The sequence below is a fragment of the Schistocerca nitens genome, chromosome 4, assembly GCF_023898315.1.
Source record: "Schistocerca nitens isolate TAMUIC-IGC-003100 chromosome 4, iqSchNite1.1, whole genome shotgun sequence".
Classification (NCBI taxonomy): Eukaryota; Metazoa; Arthropoda; class Insecta; order Orthoptera; family Acrididae; genus Schistocerca; species Schistocerca nitens.
In genome coordinates, this window is record NC_064617.1 from 699,086,250 (window position 1) to 699,111,518 (window position 25,269).

Below are 25,269 nucleotides of genomic sequence, written 5' to 3' on the forward strand. Positions count from 1 at the left end.
TCTATACTCTCTAATTGTTTTAAAATTGGAATAATAAAAATGTTCTTTCCTAAGAGGATTCTTTCAGAGCTCACAAACGCTACTTCTAATGTAGCGTGGAGAAATTGCCTAGTAGTGACTACGGGTAAAGTTCAATGAAATCCGTCAATCAGTGATTTAGACTGCACAAGACTCCACTTGCCAAGCGCTAAGTAATATGGACGCCGTTACGGAAGACAGCTAATAGAAAGGTTCATAATTACTCACTCGACTGGTACGAAGCAGTTTCGATACTATAAATCGCACACAAGTTGCAACGAAGATATATCAAAGTTCTATTATGGCTGTAGAGATGTGGAGACTGTATCATCGACTACGCACCCGACTCCTGGTCTAGCGGTCCACTTGGCACACAGGCACGGACGGCGTTGAGGAACACCCCGCTGTGAATAGCTTGTGTCGACAGCTACCACCATCGGTTATATGACCATTATAATACACCCTTGCGTTCATATTTTAGTGATTAGATTTTCTACTGAAAAAGAATTTTTTCCTGCCCAATAAAGAAATCCAGCGTATCTACAAGATAAAACTAATGTAACGTTTTAAAAAGAATTCGTGGACGCCTGTGCCCTCAGACAGATCTCGTCAGAGATGGATTGTGGCCAGAATATTTAAACTCCAACAGCCAAATGCCTTACAATGTCATTATCGACTTCAATACTGAATATTCTTACATGTAAGCCCAAACCAAAGGATAGTTACACTACAAGATACTGGAAAAATCTGCAGATCAGTACCTTTTATTGAATTTACTCATTCAGAATTTTTTACAGAGAAGAGTAAACGTACTGTTTTGTAGGTAATATTAAACATTTTCACTACACTTGATCTTGATACATCAGTTCCCTGTGACCCATAAGAAAGAAACCGAAAAAATTGGTTGCTTCGAAAATCATTACTTTGCCTTCTTGAAATTTTAATTAACACTATTTCTTTACATCTTTCACAACTTGATGATATAAAATTAATACTTAAACAGCTGTTATTAATGTTGAATGACTGCACGATAACAGAGATCCCATCCAGCTGTGCTGGGTGCTGATGTCATAAGGGAAGACCTGCTCTCGAAATTGAAACCTTTTGGAGGAGCAGACCGAATACAGAGCTCCACATAAATGTCAAACGATAAGGTAGGGAAGGCTGTACGTTCCGCCACACATGATGAACTATAAACGTAGAAATGAATTTTAAAATTGAGAAAGTCACATCTCATCTTCTGCCTTTATGTAAATGTTGCAGTGTCACCTCAAACGGCGTTAGTCAGCCCTGTATGTTATAACTCCGTCTAGAACCATTCTAATGGACGAATCTGCACCATTTTTATCGTTATTTCAATTCCGCATGAGAGGGGTGTGTCGAAAGTGGGTAAAACCGTTATATGGCCAGAAGTTTCACAATCTCAAAAACTTTTTTTAATTCTATAAAACAGATGAAATGAACTCTGCTACAAAATATACACAGGTGAGAATTCTTCTGATTGTACTAAACTATTTAACATTACTTTGCCGAAAAGTTGTAATTTAATCACGGATAATGATGACAATGCTGCTACTATGCAAGATGATTCAGCTGCCTCTGTTGCTGGGCTTTATACAAACTGGAATGCCTTCAAATAATATACACATGATTTTCATTTTCTCTCGCTCACTAAGTGCCAAGTATTAGTTCCACAGAAAGATTAATAGTAATGCAATTGAATTTTGTACTGGGATGCGTTTTTGCTAAAGGCCGTCGTTTTCGATTTATTAAAGAGAAACGTACAACAGTAACCTTCAAACGCTTTTTTCTCGAATAACCCTAAACCTAGGCCTCCAGTGAAAACGTGTCCGAGTACAAAATTTAACTACAGTAGAACTAATAGTTTGCATGTAGTGTGCGACAGAACATGAAAATCTTGCATTTCGTACTGTGTAATGGAAATTCTGGTGGTGCACGATGACAATTACGTTCACGATGAACGTGCAATGATCACAGCTACACCAGGGTGCAGCGGGACAGAAGGAACCAACTGTCAGTTATTGAAAGGAACATCATGTTGCCTTTATGTATCTACATGGAGAAGAGCGTTGTCTAACTCTGGAACAAATCGAGTGTGTTTTCTGGTTTTAAACTATGTAGCTAAAAGTCACAGGAAGGGTTGTCTCATTTCAGTATATGACGTGTATGTCGATAGGAAGTTGCGGTAGGTGTGGTTTTGGCTCTAATGTAGGTATGATATCTGAATAGAATGTGACAAATACGACTGCAGTGAATATGGTATTACGTCGCGAGCAAACCGACGTTGAACGTAAACTTATAATCATGAATCATGGAATACCCAAGATTACAGCAGGATTCGCGGTTTAGAGGTCAAGAGTGTGTAGGAGAGACCTCTAGAGGGGATCTTCAACATCACAGCAACCTTATTTCCATAAGCGCAAACTGCTGTACTGGAGGATAACAAGTGTGTGATGAATGGATGTCACGTCGCCGACAAAGAACCATACAGCTAGATCTCGGTCTGCTGTCAGTCAACGTGCCGCCGACATGAATGTGAGGCATGAGGAACACATTTTTCCTTCATCTACATATATACTCAACAAATCATACTTAAGTGCCTGGCAGAGGTACTCTAGTGCAAAAAATGCACCGTGCAGGTTCCAGCAATACTCCTACTACTCATGTCCCTGTTCCTTTCGATGACTTTTCGTCAATCACTGTAGTATGCCTTAAAAATTCTTTTCTGTACAAGTTCCTACACGGGCTGGGACTCCAGTGTACAAAGTTATACAAGGCAGAAGTGATATATTGTAGAACATTTTTAGTTGAAAAAGCGTTTCCAAGTTAGAAAGGTAGCTAATTCGCTTTTCTTTCCAGCTACCAGGAGAACATGAAGCGTTACTCTGCCGTATACCGAGAACACCAGCGCACGTCTCTGGAAAACGCAGTGTGGTGGGTGGAGTACGTGATCCGCCACCAGGGGGCGCCTCACCTGCGCAGCGCTGCCCTCGACCTGCGCTGGTGGCAGCTGCTGCTGCTCGACGTCCTTGCCTTCATACTGGCTGTGGCGGCCGTGGCGGCGTTTGCCTTCTACAGGCTGATGCGCTGCTTGGTGTCGACCGTATCTAGACCGAGCAAGATCAAGAAACAGTGAAACACTATTTGCAGGAGCTTATCTGTACGTGGCCACCAACCATACGTTGCAGCTATGGACACATGAGGTACTATGAACTTAGTTTACATCCGGATATTGTGAAGAAGTCCCTGATGCACATAAGTAACATTTGGAGTGGTTACAGTATGGAAAATACCTTCGTAAGAAGATGAACCGATACATCATCAGCTGCATACACTTTGTTGGTGAGATGGTGCTTTTACTACGCATCCCGCCCCATTAGTGCTAGTGCTACTCAGGTAACAGTGTTCTAAAACTGCTGTTCCTGAAGAAATTCGGCAGTATTTATTCTGAGCTCCTGCTATGCAGTGTTATGAAATTCTCGTCACCCACTCGAATTCCAGTTTGAGAAACGAGACCAGAAGAACCTGCCAGCATCCAGCTCACAGTCATCTACAGTGTGATGAATTACCACCAGTATTCTGACATTTCTATACTTAAAAACATTATGCAAGGTTTATGTGTCTTCTGCAACTTTCACACAACAGTACCAACACGATGGTTCTGCGAGCTGTTATGTGTGTGTGTGTGTGTGTGTAAATCTATGACGCTCAACAGCGATGTTATTAGTGGCCTTGTCAATGTATTCCGTGGGGAATATAATTAAAACATTCAAAATAAAAGTGCAATATGTATAAAAGTATCGTTTCGCTTACAATCATAACCACATTGTCCCATTTTTCGCTCGCGTTCGTCTATCCAACATATCCAAGCACAAAGAATGTACAACTGCGAAAAACGTGCTATGAAAATCCTAACTAAAATATAGAATAAAAGCTAAGAAAAGCATAACTTAGGAATGTGCGTCACAATGAAACGCGTATGTATTCAGTGTATTCATTAACAGCGATGGCGAGGCATGACAGAATCTCTGACCAGAGAGTTATTTATCGTTGCTTGTCTGCGCTTGACCGCGCGAGAGTTCAGTTCTGTTGGAGAGTAGTAGCGCGCGAGAGACAGTCGCAGTTGTGTGTGAGGAGTCGGCGGGCGTCGACATGGGGCTCTGGTCAAGGTTCAGGACGAGGTGCATTTTTAAATAAGGTAATGAAGCAGCATTGCCCTCATCTGATAATGTAATGTATCATAACAGTAATTAATTTGTTCAAGAATCGCCCAAATAATAATTTTGTTCTGAAAGCAATTTTTTAAGAAAATAATCATTACAATTGAAACAATACTTCCTATGCTTTTCCTGCCAGAATCAATTTATCATATTTGCACAGGGCCTAAGGTCAGCGCAGATGACCTTATAAAATTTATCAGGTTGATCTTAACGTTAATTTTGTAGGGACTTAACATTTTTTGCACATTTTTATTATCATTGACTTTTATTACTGTGGGAAGTTAACATTTGGCTTTATTTGAATTTTCATTCAATTCATATCATTTAAAATTAATTACGGGGAGGTTACACTTAGCACGATGAGTATTCACTATTAAAAAATTATCTTTCATTTTTGCGGGGAGGTTACACTGGGTTCTATTCCCATTAACATTTAAGTATTGTCATTTAAGAAATTCTCCGTGGAGGCTACACTTGGCGACATCCAGTCCAGGATCGTATTTCGTTGAGAATCTTCTGAGAAGTAGTCAGATATTTGCTTTTATTTACTTAATATAATTAGCATTTGGCGCAACGCTTTTACTGATTTTATGACATTCTTTCCTCAGATCATCGGCAATTCGTTGCTCTGTTGTATTTGTGTGTTGCTTTTGCATTGTGCTTATTTGTTTTGTGAATAATTGTGACTATTGTAAAAATGCCGCGAAAGACTGTGAATAGTGTATCGCGAGGTATTATGAATGAAATTACCGACTTAACCGATAGTAATTGTGACACGCAGTGTAATGATGACAATCCTGCGTTCACTGACAATCAGTGCGTTCCAACCACTAATGATGATTATTATCTTACTGATGAACAAACGAACTCAATTGTCTCCTCTGTTAATTTGACGACAATTGATGACGCGGGACGCCCTATTGTAATGAGCGTTACCCAGTTTAACACACCCGGTTTAGAAAATTCAAGTAACGTACAGATAAATTTTTCTAATGAAAATGGACAGGGTACTGAAAGTACGACAGATCCATTTAATTCCGAAATAGTGACCGACAGTGTACATTCGACTGGCAAACCTTTTTGTAAATCTCAGAATAACCAAATGGTTACAGAAAGCGAGACAATTCCAGATCCACCATTAAACAGCACAAGGAATAGAGTAGGTAATAATGGCTTGGATCAAATTATGGCAATATTGCTACAACAAATTAATGAAAATTTCAAACAACAGAATGAAAGACAAGACAACAATCACAAACAACTTAGTGAACAGAACAAATAGTTAAATGAAAAATTAGACAACAATTCCAGACAATTAAATGAAAAATTAGAGAACAATTCCAGACAGTTAAATGAAAAATTAGACAACAATTCTAGGCAGCTTAGTGAACAAATTAGAGCCGTTGCCGCGTAGTGCCGTAATACTAAGGAACAATTACGCGAGGAAATTGAGGCTTGTTCAAGAAAAAGTAGCGAAGAAATTAGATCTGTTGCTCAAGAATTAAGGGATATGCAAACAGTTACAACAGAAACACTTAGGGAAGAAATTAGCGCAGTCGGTAAACAATGCTCTGAAAAGGCTACACAATTACGCGACGAGTTTAAAGCAATGATAGCAGAATTTTCGCGTACAATGGACGCAAAGATAGACGCGAAATTCGACCAACAGAACTCTCAAATTGACGAACGTTTTAATCTTCACATACAAAACAGTGATACGCGTTTCCGCAAATTTATTCAGGATCAAAATAAAGTAAATCGTCAAGTAATGGAAACAATCACTGCACAGAGACAAGAAGACAAACGTAAAATGTTTGTGAAAGCAAAAACATACGTAGACAACAATATTGCTACAGTGTCCGACAAAATTAATACCATCGAACAGTTGAACGCGGAATTACGTGATGAAATTTCTGATCTTAAATCAAAAACAGATACACACACAGCAGATATTCAGACAGTGACAGACAGATTTGAACAATTAGAAATAACACAGGATTGCGATGTCATCAAAGCTGACGTTAAAAAATTGAACGAAACCACACGTAAATTACAAAAACAGATTAATACTTCTGACACTAAAAGCGATGATCAGGTAAAAATACTGACTGAAAAATGTGATGAATTGGCCAGTCGTATTGACGTTATCGAAAGTACTAATGACAATAAATCAGACGATACCTCACCGGTTTCATTTAATCAAACACCTGAATTCCAAAATTTACAACAGACAATTAATGAGATAGATTCATCTAATAACACCTTGCGTAGAAAATTGTCAAGTTTACAGCAAGAAGTAACAGAGATGAAAAATATTTCAGTTAATAACACATCACAGCAGACGCCACTTTTCGAACATTTGTCAGACTCACGCAGCGTGTACAATTTGAGCAATTTACAGAGACTACGCGACTTAAAATCCGAAAAGCTACGCGACGTAAAATCTGAAAAGTTACGCAACTTGAAATCCGAAAGGACACAGACAAACAGATTCTCACACAAACCTGAACGTGTTCTCAAATTCAGTGACGAGAACGTTGATTATAAGCAATTTGCATTTGTAAAAAAATCTAAGGAATTTAATAATGACAGAGCACAGATACACGATTTGAACTGGATACGTCTATTTATTTTTGTATTTTCAATAGCATTGCCTGTAATGAAGAAACAACAATTAGCATGGATACAGCAATTTATTTCTGAATTTTTACCGCCATTGCCTATAACACGAAAGCTGAAATTTATTTGCAGCGCGTAAAAGACCTCAGGGGATTCATTACGCTTTAATGAATATGTGCCGTAGCGTGCATAGGGCCCCGAGCTGTAGTAGTGCTGTTTCATCTTTAGTTTTCTGCACTGCTGCCTTCTCTTCTACTATCCTTTATATCTATTAAAACAGCTCTTCAACTATCGCTCTATCTAGTATTAAGAATGTGTAATGAAAAACCGATAAGATAAATTTTTACCGAAAGTGACAATTTTTCATTAGACGCTCCAGAAATGACAACTACAAGAACTTTAATATCAGAGAAAATTTTAATCATCAGTATGTACAAAATTAACAGCAAACGCTTTTTTTTAGTAACAATAGATGTTTTTCACCGCAACAGCATGAAAGTCAGCCGGTTAGCATACCTAACCAACAATACAGTCTACAAGGCCAACCAAGCTTTAATGTTTCGCCGCGTGCACGTATAGTCCCAGCTACAACAAATAGTAACGCACGGCAGCAAGGAAATAACTACGTACAGGAAACACAGTATTTCAACTCCTATCGCACTGCACCGTATAGAAATGACTATCACGACAGACGTAAAAACAATGAGCACAATTATCAGCGTACGTATAATAACAGTCGGTCTTACCAGCAACAAAATGATCAGCAACAACATATTCTCGTGAATGAACCCGACAGTAGGTATCATCCAGAACGTAATACGTCTGGAAGAAGTAATAGAACAGTTCAAATAGTAGAAATGCCGCAACATCCTCCAGAAAATAATAACACGTCAGATAGAATTTGACCAGATACAGTACAGGTTGCATATTCCAGTAACGTAAGCCATAATTTTGACACGCAGAATCTTGTTCACGAAAATGTTATTAATTTTGACTCCATCCGACACACGTTTGCATGAAAGACATTATCACGACGTACGTAGACGACATTCTTATTGCAGAAGCTAACTGGACTGAACACAATCTGACTCTTGAACAATTGTTGCAAACTTTTCGTGCACAAGGACTCACAGTTAATCTCAGTAAATCGCATTTTGGTAAAACTTCTATAAAATTTCTTGGACACGTAATTTCAGCAGAAGGCATTGCGCCTGATCCGGAAAAACTTCAAGCTCTACGTGACATTACTGTTCCTACGACGAAGAAACAATTACGCAGCTTTTTGGGCTTAATTAACTTTTTTCGTAAATTTATTCATCATTCTGCTTTAGACACACCTAGATTATGCCAATTGACAGGTAAAAACACTATTTGGTCTTGGGATAAGCAAGCACACTCTGAATTTGTGAACCTGAAAGAAGCCTTGTTGAATGCTCCACTTTTATCGCACCCAGATCTTACCAGAAATTTTTCCATTGCCACCGACAGTTCTAACACCGCTTTAGGCGTACATATTTTTCAGGAAATTGAAGAAGATGGCTCAACAGTAATTAAAAACATCGCATTTGCAAGTCGCATTCTGTCGCCTGCTGAACGAAATTACTCCGTTACGGAATTGGAAACATTATGTGTTGTATGGGCTTTTACGAGATTTCGGCACTTTCTTTATGGCAGACATACCACCGTCTACACAGATCACAGAGCGATACAATTTTTACTTTCGGCTAAATTCACTCACGACAGATTAAGCAGATGGAAGCTTTATTTACAGGAATTTAATTTTACAATTGTTCACATTCCCGGCACACAAAATGTTATAGCAGACGCACTATCCCGTTCTCTCAGCAATAATCAGCAAGACATCGCAACCAACTTCTGCAAAGCAAATTTCAGCGTCATGTACATTCAGTAAGTTGCATTTGAAAATTTTATTTCGTCGTCATTACAGGACATAGCAAAAGAGCAAAGTAAAGACAATGTGTGGAAAGAAATTAAACACCTTTGGCAAAATAAGAATAATGTTACGATTAGAAACCATTACACTGTACGCAATGACATTCTATTTCGCCGCTCTCATCCTGACAGCAACAATTGGTTATTATGCATTCTTGACGAACTGGTTAACAAATTAATCTGGTATACTCATTTAAGTTACGCACATTACGGAGCTAGAAAATGTTTTCTTATATTGAGACAGAACTGTTATTTTACCAGCATGGAGAAATGTATACGACGAGTTTTAGCGTCATGTAAAATTTGCCAGAAAGCTAAGTCAGACACCACTTCACATATTCCTCCATTATATCCCATTGTACCTGTTAAATTAAGACATATGGCCGCTGTAGACATTTTTGGTCCGATTCCGAGAACTAACAGAGGTTTTTGCTACATCTTTGTCGCTGTTGAACTCACTTCAAAATTTATTACTTTCACTCCGTTACGCAAAGCTACTGCTAAAACTGTTTCGAAAGCATTTGTAAAACATTTTATATTTCATGTAGGGCATGTGATGAGAGTAATTTCCGATAATGGATCACAATTTCGTTCTGCTATATGGACACGCATGTTACGAGTTAGAAACATTTCTCCGATCTATGTATCCAAGTACCATGCTTCTTCGAACCCCTGTGAACGATTAATGAAAGAAATTGGTAAACTGTGTAGAATATACTGCCACAAAAGACATATTAATTGGGACACACACATACTCTCATTCCAAGATGTAATTAATTCCATACCAAATGAATCCACTATGCTATCTCCGTCTGTTATACTGAAAAACGTTGAACCACCTAACAAAATTACAGAATTAGTAAACTTTCCTACATCTCGTCGACTACGACACCATGAAATAATTGACATTGCACTGAACAACATCAAACGTGCAGCAGAGCGCCGGAGAAGACAGCAAAAACAGGTTTGTACACGCCGAGACTTTCACATTGGACAGAAGATATTAGTACGTACACACTATTTATCCAGCAGAATAAAAGGTAAGTGCAGTAAATTTGAACTTCTATACGCAGGTCCATATCGGATTCGCAGCATTCCTCACCCCAATGTAGTACACGTCGAAACTCTGAGAACCAGAAAAAGTAAAGGCAACCACCATGTCTCTAACATTAAACCCTTTATTGAGTGAAGACACTATGATTTAACGTGCTATGATGCCATTTACACATTTTATGACTATTTCTGCAATTATATTCACATGACTGCCTACTGATGATTATCGTATTTTTTCTTGGCAAGTGCCGGGCAAGGTAAGGTTAGCAGGTCGCTCTTCTTGTCGTTACACATCAGACCGTGCATATTTTTTCAGATAAACTTACGTATCTTATGAATAATTATGCAATTTTGCCTAGTGACATATTAATTTTATTAAATTCTCTCTTCATTAAAGTCTTTAATTCTCGTCTCTATTAACTACACAACATACAAGCTGAACACAAAGAAGGTCATATTTCTAGTCATCATTTTTTTTATGTATGTACGATTGTTTCACGTTTGTTGGTATGCACTATGAAATGGTTAAGATATAGCAAACACCAGTTGACTTTGACATTTTTTTTTGCCCTATGACATCTCAAGATCGTGACTGTTTTACATTTTTTTACTGCTGCATTGTGATATTCTGTGTACATTTTTGTCTTTGAACACTGTCTATGCTTTTGACATATTGCGTTTTCTGTCATGTTAATTATGTTACCATAAACCAGTCATTATTTAGTGAGTATATGACGTAAATGCAAGACATTAATCTTTGTTCATCATTTTAAGAAAGAAATAACGTGTAAAGGAAATAAATTAAACAGAAATGGGAATTTCACGTACGGAATAGACGAAAGAAGATACAAAAACCTTATGAGGAAGAGTAAATGGATCAGAATTAACAAGCATTAACAAGAATATACTATACACATCGTAGAACAGCAGTCTTAACTAATTTTTTCTTTCAGAATACGAAGCGATTGATGCAGGCTGTCAGACAGAACTACACATCTTAGTTTTAGTGATGGAATATGCTAGAGATAAGGAATAGTTATGTAACGAGTAATGAAGTGATTTTTTGCAGATGATAATGAATGCTGAAGAATAATGATGAAGAATATGTTAATATGGATAATGAAGTTTTTCTTTACAGGTGATGATAATAATGGAGTTATGATAATATAAGTAATGAAGTGATGGATAATGAAGTTTTTTCTTTACAGATGAGGATAATGTTGAAGTTATGTATTTATGCTATGTAGTTATTTAAGTATTTGTTGCAGTTCGTTTTGACAGGTGTTATATTGCATAGTATAATGACTGAAGGTTTTGGAAAGGACAGCTATGGAACACATTTCACTACCTATTAATTCGAAGTTCACTACTTTTCAGCATAAAATGCGTTTCTTCTTTCAGCTTAATAATCCATTTTTCTTATATATTTTTGCAGGAGAAATTATTTATGAAATTAATGCGCTATAAGCAGTTGTTCATTAAATCTATGTCATTTATGAATGTGATTACATATACTCTACTTGTTACATAACGTTGCTACAGCTGACTCATGACAACTGACGTTACACATTTTCATTTACAGGAACAACCCAGAAGCAATTTCTTTTTTTCTTTTTCTTGCTTTCCCCTATAATTACCCAAAGCAATGTAATGCTAACAAAAAAAAAATGTATTACCGGTCCCAAATAATGCTACCCGTTTAAGAGAGTTCTTAATAATACTGATCAGCTCTGAATAGTATGTCAATTGAATACATAAATATTATGCGCATAATTTCAGTGAATAATACTTTTATTCTACTGTTCTCTGTAAAATGTTCTCTGTAAAGCGAATGACTTCTGATGATTTGCAAACAGGCAATCAATTTCAATGTTGTCTGTAAAACGATTGACTTCTGATGATTTGTAATTAAGCAATCAATTTCAATGTTATCTGTAAAACGGATGACTTCTGATTATTTGTAATTAAGCAACGAATTTCAATGTTATCTGTAAAACGAATGACTTCTGATGATTTGTAATTAGGCAACGAATTTCAATGTAAAACGAATGACTTCTGATGATTTGTAACTAAGCAATCAATTTCAATGTTATCTGTAAAACGAATGACTTCTGATGATTTGTAATTAAGCAACGAATTTCAATGTTATCTGTAAAACGAATGACTTCTGATGATTTGTAATTAGGCAACGAATTTCAATGTAAAACGAATGACTTCTGATGATTTGTAATTAAGCAACGAATTTCAATGTAATCTGTAAAACGAATGATTTCTATAATTTATAATTAGGCAATGAGTGCCAACGTTGTCAGTACAACGCCAAACAATGAACATTATTCTGTAATACTACATACATGGTACAGAAATGTTCAGTAACTGGGCAATGAATGCCGCAAACTACTAATGTAATTTTCAGTGAAGACTAGTATGTGACTTAATGTCCTTCACCTTCTGGCCTAACTACCCTGAATTACTGCAATATCCATTTGTCCTGTCTATCCTCATGATCATGGAGCACCATATTTGGTTTTTGCACTAATTCCACGTTGGTGTGCCTTGTAAGAGCGTGGTGTTGACACGACATGCTGTCCACCACCGTGAGCGATGAAGACGTTATTATGGTCCCACTGTTTGGTGTACCTAATGTACTGCCAAAATGAAAACATTGAATATTACTACGACATTTCAGTGTCTTGGATACGCTGATAAATACTTCTGGGAAAACAACTTCAAATTGTCTCACTTGGTGTTGTACTTCTGTGGAAAGATATGGACTTCCAGTGCAGCTGCGTGCAACCTAAAGTGCTATAACCATGATGCAATCCTTCCCTTTCCTATCCTAATTCTTGTAACATAATGAAAATCATTTTTTTTATAATATCATTTATTTTCATGGCCTATACATTTGTTTCTCGATTTGCTGAACTGCAGTACACGTGCACTTATGTCACTTATCAACATGATTTTTTGCCATTATGTTTATTTGTGTGAAAATGCTAAAGAGATTTTCAGTGCGTGTTCTGTACTCATTGTATATATTTTTTGTCATTGTCTGAAATGTTTTGTACTCGGTGCATGTGCACCACATTCAATTCATGTTCTACATCTGAATATTCTGTGAATTGGAAAGTTTATTAGTTAAAAAAAATTTGTTGCTCATGGCAAGTCCAAATGACTCACCATCGCTGCCAAATTTTTGCCCCCCCAGTGGAGGGTTATGAAACGCGTATGTATTCAGTGTATTCATTAACAGCGATGGCGAGGCATGACAGAATCTCTGACCAGAGAGTTGTTTATCGTTGCTTGTCTGTTCTTGACCGCGCGAGAGTTCAGTTCTGTTGGAGAGTAGTAGCGCGCGAGAGACAGTCGCAGTTGTGTGTGAGGAGTCGGCGGGCGTCGACATGGGGCTCTGGTCAAGGTTCAGGACGAGGTGTATTTTTAAATAAGGTAATGAAGCAGCATTGCGCTCATCTGATAATGTAATGTATCATAACAGTAATTAATTTGTTCAAGAATCGCCCGAATAATAATTTTGTTCTGAAAGCAATTTCTTAAGAAAATAATCATTACAATTGAAACAATACTTCCTATGCTTTTCCTGCCAGAATCAATTTATCAGATTTGCACAGGGCCTAAGGTCAGCGCAGATGACCTTATAAAATTTATCAGGTTGATCTTAACGTTAATTTTGTAGGGACTTAACATTTTTTGCACATTTTTATTATCATTGACTTTTATTACTGTGGGAAGTTAACATTTGGCTTTATTTGCATTTTCATTCAATTTATATCATTTAAAATTAATTACGGGGAGGTTACACTTAGCACGATGAGTATTCACTATTAAAAAAATTATCTTACATTTTTGCGGGGAGGTTACACTAGGTTCTATTCCCATTAACATTTAAGTATTTTCATTTACGAAATTCTCCAGGGAGGTTACAACAACTAAAAGAAAAAAACCAGGTTGAGTCAGCCACACTGGTAGAAAATTGCAAATCAGACCTTTCACAAAATGTTTAAAGTCGTACACAGATTCACCTCATCGTCTACTAAAATAGACTACTTATCAGCCAGTAACTACCCTCTGTCCTTTAAAATGCATCATACTGAAATATGTTTTCCATTGGATTGTTCTTCCGCCAGAAGAGGAACTGCGTGTCATCGAAATGTGGCCCATCCGAAGGCGAGTCATAAATATTTCTTCGACTTTGTAGCTGAAAGGGGATACACCACAGCCGAGTAGCAAGTTTTACCAGCCGCAACTTCTTGTCCATTACCTCCAGCCACTCTTCTTCCCACTGAGACATGACCTGTTCGCCGTCCGGAGTGGCCGAGCGGTTCTAGACGCTACAGTCTGGAAAAGTGCGACCGCTACGGTCGCAGGTTCGAATCCTGCCTCGGGCATGGATGTGTGTGATGTCCTTAGGTCGGTTAGGTTTAAGTAGTTCTAGGGGACTGATGACCTCCGAAGTTAAGTCCCATAGCGCTCAGAGCCATTTGAACCAAGCCATGACCTGTTCCTCAAATCGTTGCATTGCCGGCAGTGTCGAGTGGATCTTTAACCTTTAATATATTGCCATCAGGGCAATGAACATCTGAAGAATCACTTCCTTTTTTGAGTGAAAATAGTTGTAACTGAAAAAGCAAGGTAGATTAGAATTTAAACTCTCGACGACAGTTTGGCCGTTGAGTTCAAGTTCGGATTATGAAAGCATAGGGAAGGGAATCGCCCGTACTCTTTTCAAAGAACCATCCTGTCATTTGACTGGAAAGATTTGAGGAAGTCAAGGATAATCTAAATATGGAAGGCCAACGGAGGCATTGAACTGTCATCCACCGTAATGCGAGGCCAGTGAGGTAACCACAGCGCGACCTGCACGGTAGTAATAACCGAAATAATATGCGACCTCTGGTAGTTTATCTGCACTTTAAGGCAGTAATTTGTTTCTCACGCCCAACAATTATTATTCTGTGGACAGCATACCGTGGCAGTCGACAGTGACCATAAACAAAAGAGAACTTTGACTTCCCGAGGGGAAAGAGCGGTGCGGCGGAATAAGCTCTGCCACTCTCTCGAATACCTGCCATCTTACATCCACGTTCTGGCTTCCAACAAAGCAGAACCGACATAATGGTCGTTGAGATAGCCGATTCCTTTGTGCACCAGGATTAGTCTCTTCACGCATTTCAATACTAGGAAAAAAAAAGAAAAAAAAACAAGCAACCCACAATACGAAGCAAATTGGAGTAGACAAAGCATTTGGTAGTGTCTAGAGCATATTCTTTGATGCGGTTGGCAATGATAGTTCAGGCCCAATATTTATCGGTATCTTAAGCAATTATGGTTCACAAAACATGTCACCTAAAATTTCCACGATATAGAGTCCTAGTAATATCAAAATAATTTATTTCCAAATCAGCAAACGTGTAACAACGAAAAAAAAATGGCCAGAATAATAAGCTGAAATACTCACTCAAAAGTATCGTCCGTACACCTATCGTCATTTCGTCACCGATTGGTGCCAGTAGCCAGTTTCGTACATTCCTCTCGACCCATACATGTACTATGTTGTTGACGGCCGCTGTGACCGAGCGGTTCTAGGAGCTTCAGTCCGGAACCGCACTGCTGCTACGGTCGCAGGTTCGAATCCTGCCTCCGCATGGATGTGTGTGATGTCCTTAGGTTAACTAGGTCTAAGTAGTTTCTAAGTCTAGGAAATTGATGACCTCAGATGTTAAGTCCCATAGCGCTTAGAGCCATTTGAACCATTTTTTTTTTGCACTATGTTGCTCAAAAGTATCTAAACGACTTGATTACCTTCCGTCAGATTCGCATGGAACCCATATAATGTAACTATCTTCCTAGTTCTCTAATTTCTTTTCGGTTCGGTCCTTTAATTACGCAAAATGCTTACCACCAGTGACTACTAGGAAACACTGCTCTGAATGGCAATAACTCCAGATGTAAATCAATATCACGATGCTACTAGTATCAAGAAACACTTTATTACATTGCATGTACAATTACTCTCAATATAAAACAGATTGTCGTTGAAGAACAAACACCAAAGAAGACTCTTTTACTCTGCATGACAACGAAATATATATTCCAAATATCGCTCACGGCAATTCACTCTATATCAGGCTCATGTGTTGTACTCTACGATACTTTTGCTAACTGAAAATATTTTATATTCAGTGTAGCACTAAATAACATACTGTGATCCTCCATGCCTCCCACCCAAAAAACACTACTTCGTATTTGCTCTCCTGTCGATTCATGTTATCGATTTGAAGCCTTCAGAGTCAGCACTGCAGTCGGCAATAACAATAATAAAAAAAATTGCAGTTCACAATTAAGTACGTGGCAGAGGGTACATCGAACCACCTTCAGACTTCCTCTCTACGATTCCACTTTCTAACAGCTCGAGGGAAAAACGAGCACTCGTAACTTTCAGCGCGAGCTCTGGTTTCTCTTATTATATCATGATGATCATTTCTTGCTATGTAGGTGGGAGCCAACAGAATATTTTCACATTCAGGGGAGAAATTTTGTAACTGAGATTTCGTGAGAAGATTCTGCCACAACAAAAAAACACCTTTTTATAATGACTGCCATCCTAATTCATGCATCGTATCCGTTGCACCCTCCCCCCTATTTCGTTTTAACACAAAAGAGTTGCCCATTTTTTAACTTTTTCATTAACCTCCGCCAGTTCCATGTGATGCGGATACCACAACGCACAGCAATAATAGAGAAGAGGACCGAGAAGCGTGATGTATGTAGCCTCCTTAGTCAACCTGTTGCATTTTTTAAGGGTTCTACCACTGCATTATCTATGTGATCGTTCCAGTTGAAGTTATTCCTAATTGTAATCCATAAGTATTTAGTTGAATTTATAGCCTTTAGATTTGTGTGATTTTTCGTAAAATCGAAATTTAGAAGTTTCCTTTTAGTACTTTCATTATTTAGAGCGAATTGCTATTTTTGCACCATACAGATATCTTGTCTAATTCATTTTGCAGTTGGTTTTGATCATCTGATGACAGCATCATCTGCAAAAAATCTAAGAGGGCTGCTCAGATTGTCTCCTATGTCGTTTATGTAGATCAGAAATAGCAGAGATCTTATAACACTTCCTCGGAGAAAGCCACATTCTACTTCGGTTTCACTCGATGACTTACTGTCAATTGCTACAGACTGTAACCTACCTGACAGGAGCTCACGAATTCAGTGACACAACTGAGACGTAACTCCATATGCATGCAGTTTGATTAGAGGACGCTTGTGAGGAACGGTGTCGAAAGCCATCTGGAAATCGAAAAATACGGATTCAATTTGACAGTACCTGTCGATAGCACTCATTACTTCGTGAGACTAGCGAGCTAGTTATGTTTCACAAAAGCGATTTTTCCCGTACACGTACTGTATATTAGTCAACATATCGTTTTCTTCGAGGTGATTCATTATGTCTGAACAAAAAGTGTTCCAAAAGCCTACAGGAAATCGACGTCCGTTAACTTGGTCTGTTACTCAGCAGACTACTCCGGTTTTCTTTCTTGTGTATTTGTGTGGCTTGTGCAACTTTCCAGTCTTTAGGTGCAGATCTTTCGATGAGCTAGCGGTTGTATATCATTGATAGATCAGGAGCTATTTTGTCAGCATACTATGATTGGAAACTGACTGGTATGCAAACTGAGTGGGAAGCTTTGCTTTTATTAAGTGATTTAAACTGCTTCACTACACCGAGAATATCTGCTTCTAAGTACTCATGTTCTTCCCCATGAACCATAGACCTAGCCGTTGGTGGGGAGGCTTGCGTGCCTCAGCGATACAGATGGCCGTACAGTAGGTGCAACCACAACGGAGGGATATCTGTTGAGAGGCCAGACAAACGTGTGGTTCCTGAAGAGGGGCAGCACCCTTTTCAGTAGTTGCAGGGGCAACAGTCTGGATGATTGACTGACCTGGCCTTGCAACATTAACCAAAACGGCCTTGCTGTGCTGGTACTGCGAACGGCTGAAAGCAAGGGGAAACTACGGCCGTAATTTTTCCCGAGGCCATGCAGCTTTACTGTATGGATAAATGATGATGGCGTCCTCTTGGGTAAAATATTCTGGAGGTAAAATAGTCCCCCATTCGGATCTCCGGGCGGGGAATACTCAAGAGGACGTCGTTATCAGGAAAAAGAAAATTGGCCTTCTACGGATCGGAGCGTGGAATGTCAGATCCCTTAACCGGGCAGGTAGATTAGAAAATTTAAAAAGGGAAATGGATAGGTTAAAGTTAGATATAGTGGGAATTAGTGAAGTTCGGTGGCAGGAGGAACAATACTTTTGGTCAGGTGATTACAGGGTTATAAATACAAAATCAAATAGGGGTAATGCAGGAGTAGGTTTAATAATGAATAACAAAATAGGAGTGTGGATAAGCTACTACAAACAGCATAGTGAATGCATTATTGTGGCCAAGATAGACACGAAGCCCACGCCTACTACAGTAGTACAAGTTTATATGCCAACTAGCTCTGCAGATGATGAAGAAATTGAAGAAATGTATGATGAGATAAAAGAAATTATTCAGGTAGTGACGGGAGACGAAAATTTAATAGTCATGGGTGACTAGAATTAGAGAGTAGGAAAACGGAGAGAAGGAAACATAGTAGGTGAATATGGATTGGGACTAAGAAATGAAAGAGGCAGCCGCCTGATAGAGTTTTGCACAGAGCATAACTTAATCATAGGTAACACTTGGTCCAAATATCATGAAAGAAGGTTGTATACATGGAAGAATCCTGGAGACACTAGAAGGTATCAGATAGATTATATAATGGTAAGACAGAGATTTAGGAACCAGATTTTAAATTGTAAGACATTTCCAGGGGCAGATGTGGACTCTGACCACAATCTATTGGTTATGACCTGTAGATTAAAACTGAAGAAACTGCAAAAAGGTGGGAATTCAAGGACATGGGACCTGGATACAGAGTTTCAGGGAGAGCATAAGGAACAATTGACAGGAATGGGGGAAAGACGTACAGTAGAAGAAGATTGGGTAGTTCTGAGGGATGAAGTAGTGAAGGCAGCAGAGGATCAAGTAGGTAAAAAGACGAGGGCTAGTAGAACTCCTCGGGTAACAGAAGAAATATTGAACTTAATTGACGAAAGGAGAAAATATAAAAATGCAGTAAATGAAGCGAGCAAAAAGGAATAGAGACGTCTCAAAAATGAGATCGATAGGAAGTGCAAAATGGCTAAGCAGGGTTGGCTAGAGGACAAATGTAAGGATGTAGAGGCTTATCTCACTAGGGGTAAGATAGATATTGCCTACAGGAAAATTAAAGAGACCTTTGGAGAAAAGAGAGCCACTTGTATGAATATCAAGAGCTCAGATGGAAACCCAGTTCTAAGCAAAGGTGGGAAAGCAGAAAGGTGGAAGGAGTATATAGAGGGTCTATACAAGGGCGATGTACTTCAGGACAATATTATGGAAATGGAAGAGGATGTAGGTGAAGATGAAATGGGAGATACGATACTGCGTGAAGAGTTTGATAGAGCACTGAAAGACCTGAGTCGGAACAAGGCCCCGTTAGTAGACAACATTCCATTAGAACTACTGATGGCCTTGGGAGAGCAAGTCCTGAAAAAACTCTACCATCTGGTGAGCAAGATGTATGAGACAGGCGAAATACCCTCAGACTTCAAGAAGAATATAATAATTCTAATCTCAAAGAAAGCAGGTGTTGACAGATGTGAAAATTACCGAACTATCAGTTTAATAAGTCACAGCTACAAAATACTAACGCGAATTCTTTACAGACGAATGGAAAATCTAGTAGAAGCCGACCTCGGGGAAGATCAGTTTGGATTCCGTAGAAATATTGGAACACGTGAGGCAATACTGACCTTACGACTCATCTTAGAAGAAAGATTAAGGAAAGGCAAATCTACGTTTCTAGCATTTGTAGACTTAGAGAAAGCTTTTGACAGTGTTGACTGGAATACTCTCTTTCAAATTCTAAAGGTGGCAGGGGTAAAATACAGGGAGCGAAAGGCTATTTACAATTTGTACAGAAACCAGATGGCAGTTATAAGAGTCGAGGGGCATGAAAGGGAAGCAGTGGTTGGGAAGGGAGTGAGACAGGGTTGTAGCCTCTCCCCGATGTTATTCAATCTGTATATTGAGCAAGCAATAAAGGAAACAAACGAAAAGTTCGGAGTAGGTATTAAAATCCATGGAGAAGAAATAAAAACTTTGAGGTTCGCTGATGACATTGTAATTCTGTCAGAGACAGCAAGGGACTTGGAAGAGCAGCTGAACGGAATGGACAGTGTCTTGAAAGGAGGATATAAGATGAACATCAACAAAAGCAAAACGAGGATAATGGAATGTAGTCGAATTAAGTCGGGTGATGCTGAGGGAATTAGATTAGGAAATGAGGCACTTAAAGTAGTAAAGGAGTTTTGCTATTTGGGGAGCAAAATAACTGATGATGGTCGAAGTAGAGAGGATATAAAATGTAGACTGGCAATGGCAAGGAAAGCGTTTCTGAAGAAGAGAAATTTGCTAACATCGAGTATAGATTTAAGTGTCAGGAAGTCGTTTCTGAAAGTATTTGTATGGAGTGTAGCCATATATGGCAGTGAAACATGGACGATAAATAGTTTATACAAGAAGAGAATAGAAGCTTTCGAAATGTGGTGCTACAGAAGAATGCTGAAGATTAGATGGGTAGATCACATAACTAATGAGGAAGTATTGAGTAGAATTGGGGAGAAGAGGAGTATATGGCACAACTTGACAAAAAGGAGGGACCGGTTAGTAGGACATGTTCTGAGGCATCATGGGATCACAAATTTAGCATTGGAGGGCAGCGTGGAGGGTAAAAATCGTAGAGGGAGACCAAGAGATGAATACACTAAGCTGATTCAGAAGGATGTGGGTTGCAGTAAGTACTGGGAGATGAAGAAGCTTGCACAGGATAGGGTAGCATGGAGAGCTGCATCAAACCAGTCTCAGGACTGAAGACCACAACAACAACAAGTACTCATGTTTTCAGTTGTTCCAGATTCGAATTATGGAATATTTACTTCGTCCTCTTTGGTGAACTAATTTCGGAAAACCATGTTTAATGACTCTGCTTTAGGCAGTCATCAGTGACATAATCACTGTTATCTCGTAGTGAAGGTATTTGTTGCGTCTTTCTGCTGGTGTACTTTATGTATGACCAGAATGTTTTAGGGTTTCCTGCCAGAAGACAGAGTCTCGTTGTGGACACTATTAAAAGCATCTCGCATTGAAGTTCGCACTAAATTACGAGTTTCTGTAAAATTTGCTAATCTTGTGGATTTTGCATTCTTTTAAATTTGAAAAGCATTTTCGTTGCTTCTGCAAGTTTAGTGTACCAATGGACACCAGTACCATCATTTGTTAGTTTTTGTGGTATATATCTCTCAATTGCCGATGATACTATTTCTTTGAATTCAAACCACATCTGGTCTACGCTTACATGGTAAGATTGGAAGAAATGGAGACTGTCTCTTACATAGTCGTCTAGAGAATTTTTACTTTTTTTTAATTGGTGTACTTTGTGTTTATTTTTGGTGGGATTAAATGTTAGGGTATTCAGTCTGGCTACAGCTGCCTCGTGGTCACTGATCCCAGTATCCGTCATGACGCTCTCCATTTCCGCCGGATTCTTTGTTGCTAATAGGTCAAGTATGTTCTCGCAAAAATTTACATTTCCAGCGGTCTCCTTAACTAACTGTTCGAAGTAATTTTCTGAGAAAGCATTCACTACAATTTCGGACGACGTTTTATGCCTGCCGCCTGCATTAAACATGTATTTTCCCCAGCATATCGAGGGCAGATAGAAATCACCACGAACTAAAATAATGTGACTGGGGTACATATGTAATGAGACTAATGTTTTCTTTGAACTCTTCAGCAACTGCATCACCTGAGTCAGGAGGTCTGTAAAACGATCCAATTATTAATTTATCCCGGTTGTCAAGTATAACCTCTACCCATAGTAATTCACAGGAACAGGAACAATGTATTTCAATTTCACTATCAGGTAAACTACTTCTGGCAGCAATAGATACTCCATCACTAACAGTATTTAATGTGTCCATTCTGAATACGATTAGGTTTCTTTGAAAAAATTCTGCTGAACTTATTTCCTGCTTTATCCAGCTTTCTGTACCTATAACGATTTGAGCGTGAGTGCCTTGTATTAGAGCTGGGAGCTATGGTTATTTTCCAACACAGCTGCGACAAATTACAACTAAAATATAAATATTTTGCTATCTCTACCTTCTGTGTTTTCCCTGTGTTCATTTAGAATGACGTCCTTTCTGTAGTTTCCCGAGACCCTCTAACCTAAAAGATCGCCCAGTCCCTTCCACAAAGCTCCCGCTATCCGTATAGACGCTTCCTGTGTTTAGTGGACTCTTGATCTATTAAGCGGAATCCGGAAACTCACAGCCCGATGGCGCAAGTCGACGAATCTGCAGGGTACACGATCGCAGAACCGCCTGAGCCTCTCATTCAGACCCTCCACTCGGCTCTGTGCGGAAGGACGACAGTCGGTCCTGTCGACGATGCTGCAGATGGTGAGCTGTGTCTTCATCTTGCAACTAAGACTAGCAGTCCTTATCATTTCAGCTAGCCGACCGAATCCAGAAAGCATCTCTTCCGATCCAAAGCGACAGAGAATCTCTTCTCATCCGAAGCGACACACATTGTTGGCATCTACATGAGCCACCACACTGCGGTACCCTGTGCTCTTCATGGCATCTGGAAGCACCCTTTCCACATCTGGAACGACTCCACCCGGTATGCACACGGAGTACACACTGGACACCTTCCCTTCTTTGCAGTCTATCCCTAAGGGGCTCCATTATGCGCCTAACGTTGGAGCTCCAAACTACTAGCAAACCCACTCTCTGTGTATGCCCAGACGTTGCGGGCCGAGAAGTTTCCTCTGGGACAGTTGGAGCATCTGCATCTCGCTCAGGGAAATCGTCAGTCACAGATAGCGCCTGAAACCTGTTCCTCAGACGAACCAGGGCAGCTTTCCGATCGGACTCACTGAAAGTCTTTCCCTGCCTGTCAGACCCTGGAACGACCTCCCACTCGACCACGGGTGAGGCGTCAGTCTTAGTGCAGGCAGTAACGGGCGGCCACATCAGTGGACCGAATGAGGGTCATGTGGGGTGTAAAGAAAACGTTGCGCTCTATCTGTTGTACGGAAAATATCTAACAGCAAGCAGCTTTGCGTTATAATACACAGTCCAGCCATAAAGGCTGTATCGTTACACTTTGTCTTCTCACTCATTCACTCACCCGCTCATTCACAACAACAACGCTATTGTCAAACATGAAGTTGTTTTTTACATGAAGATGATACAACCTGTCTACAAAGCCGCTTATTTGCGTACAATGGTATAGAGCAGTACTAAATATTTCATTTACCTCTGTATAACTTTATACCCCACGTATTTTTGTAATATAATTTTCATCTACTGAAGGAGCCATTAAGAATTACCAATACCTCCAATAATTACAAAAAATTATGAGTAAAGAAATAGATCAATAAAGAAGTATTATACGCCGAAAATCAATATTTGCTAAATTTTTCACACACGGTCAAAGGAGTCTCTATATGCGGTGCCATCGAATGAGATGATACTGTGTAACGCCAAGGTCGCATTATAGATAAATCATATACTAATACGGGCGAACATAACGTCCCATACCTGTCCCAAGACTGTAAAAATGAGGAAAGAAGACGTACATGCAAAACAGAAAGGAGGCTAGAAAGCTCCACACAATATTATCATTTGAATATGCAAATCCAGAAGTACCGCAAACGAGAAGGTAACAATGTCGATTAAATTTATTCAATGAAGTATCAGTCGCTGTTGAGGGTGCCCAGAAGTATGAAAAGATGGGATCGGTGACGAAGTTCAACTGTACCCAAACCAGATTACTGTGCGCTGCTACAGTAACGAAAGCTAGTACTTGCAGTAGTTAGATCCGTCGGTCGAGTGGAAGCTTTTGTTACTGCAGCATCGAATCATAGTACTCCGTGTCTGTCTGAGAGCTGACACTGCTTCTCACAAGGAGCGATTTATTTTAAATGTCCTCTGTGCTCTTTATTTTAAATACCTAAATTTCGTGCATGTTTGTTTGTTTATCAGGCACAGTTTCGCATTTGTTTAACTGTCTGAAGCATTTTTCCGTTGTCTTTAGTATGGATAAAAACTGCGACTGCTCCGTTAAGATACGAACTAAGTTGGTGATCCTTCTCTCACAGCTCCAGGCAATGTTGGCTGCGGTCACGCAACGTGAGGCAGCTGCCATTGGGCATCACTAGGGGTAGGGGGCTGGGGGGGGAGGGGAGGGGGAGGGACCAGAGGGACTTCCAGCTCGTCCCAAATGCACCCGATCTTTACACTACTCTGGCTGCTCCAGGTACTGCGCGCACTCTTGTTCAGGTGGAAAGTTGTTCCAAGGTTTGGCATGCAGCGAAAAACTTTCCTTGGGGCCGATCACAAGGCCTCCGCAGTTCGTCTAACGAAGAGGTTTCGGGCGCTATCTGTGAATGACAATGGGCCACAGCCAGACGCAGTCGCTCGCCGTGTTCCAGAGGAAGCCTGTCGACTCACAAGGATAGAACTACTGGCAGTTGAGAGCTACAACATTGGGCTCGTAATGAGGCCCCTTAGGGACGTGGCTGCCAAGGAAGGAAAGGAATCCAGTGCGCACTCTGTGCACATACCGGGAAAAGTCTTTCCAGATGTGGAACGGGTGCTCCTGAATGCCATGAAGAGCACAAGGTGCAACCAACTGCAGGTGGTGGCTCATGTTGGTACTAACAACTGTCAGCATGAGTAACTTAGAAGCAGATATCCTCTGTATAGTGAAGCAGCTTAATTCATCAAAGGCAAGATCCCCATTCGTGATTGTATACTAGTCAGATTCCTTCAGAGTATGCTGGTACAATAGCTCCGTACTTAGCAATCATACAAAACCGCTCACTCGTCGAAAGTCCGCAGCTCGTGGTCGTGCGGTAGCGTTCTCGCTTCCCGCGCCCGGGTTCCCGGGTTCGATTCCCGGCGGGGTCAGGGATTTTCTCTGCCTCGTGATGACTGCGTGTTGTGTGATATCCTTAGGTTAGTTAGGTTTAAGTAGTTCTAGGGGACTGATGACCATAGATGTTAAGTCCCATAGTGCTCAGAGCCATTTTTTGAACTCGTCGAAAGATCCGTACATAATGACTGGAATGTTGCACAATTAACACCAATACCGAGGAAAGCAAGTACAAGTAGTCCGCTGAATTATAGATACATATCGCTAACGTCGATTTGCAACAGG

General features: G+C 39.7%; 1 protein-coding gene across 3 annotated transcripts in view; it reads left to right on the plus strand.

Annotated features, from left to right (window-relative positions):
- The window catches only part of LOC126252762 (UDP-glucosyltransferase 2-like), an 82,887-nt gene extending 79,057 nt beyond the window's left edge, over nt 1-3,830 (plus strand). For all 3 annotated transcript variants that reach the window (XM_049953685.1, XM_049953684.1, XM_049953683.1), the window contains exon 7: nt 2,899-3,830. In XM_049953685.1, coding sequence (XP_049809642.1) covers nt 2,899-3,175 — 277 coding nt within the window. In that variant the 3' untranslated portion in view covers nt 3,176-3,830. The remainder of the gene's footprint in view (nt 1-2,898) is intronic.
- The last annotated feature ends 21,439 nt before the right edge of the window (nt 3,831-25,269 follow it).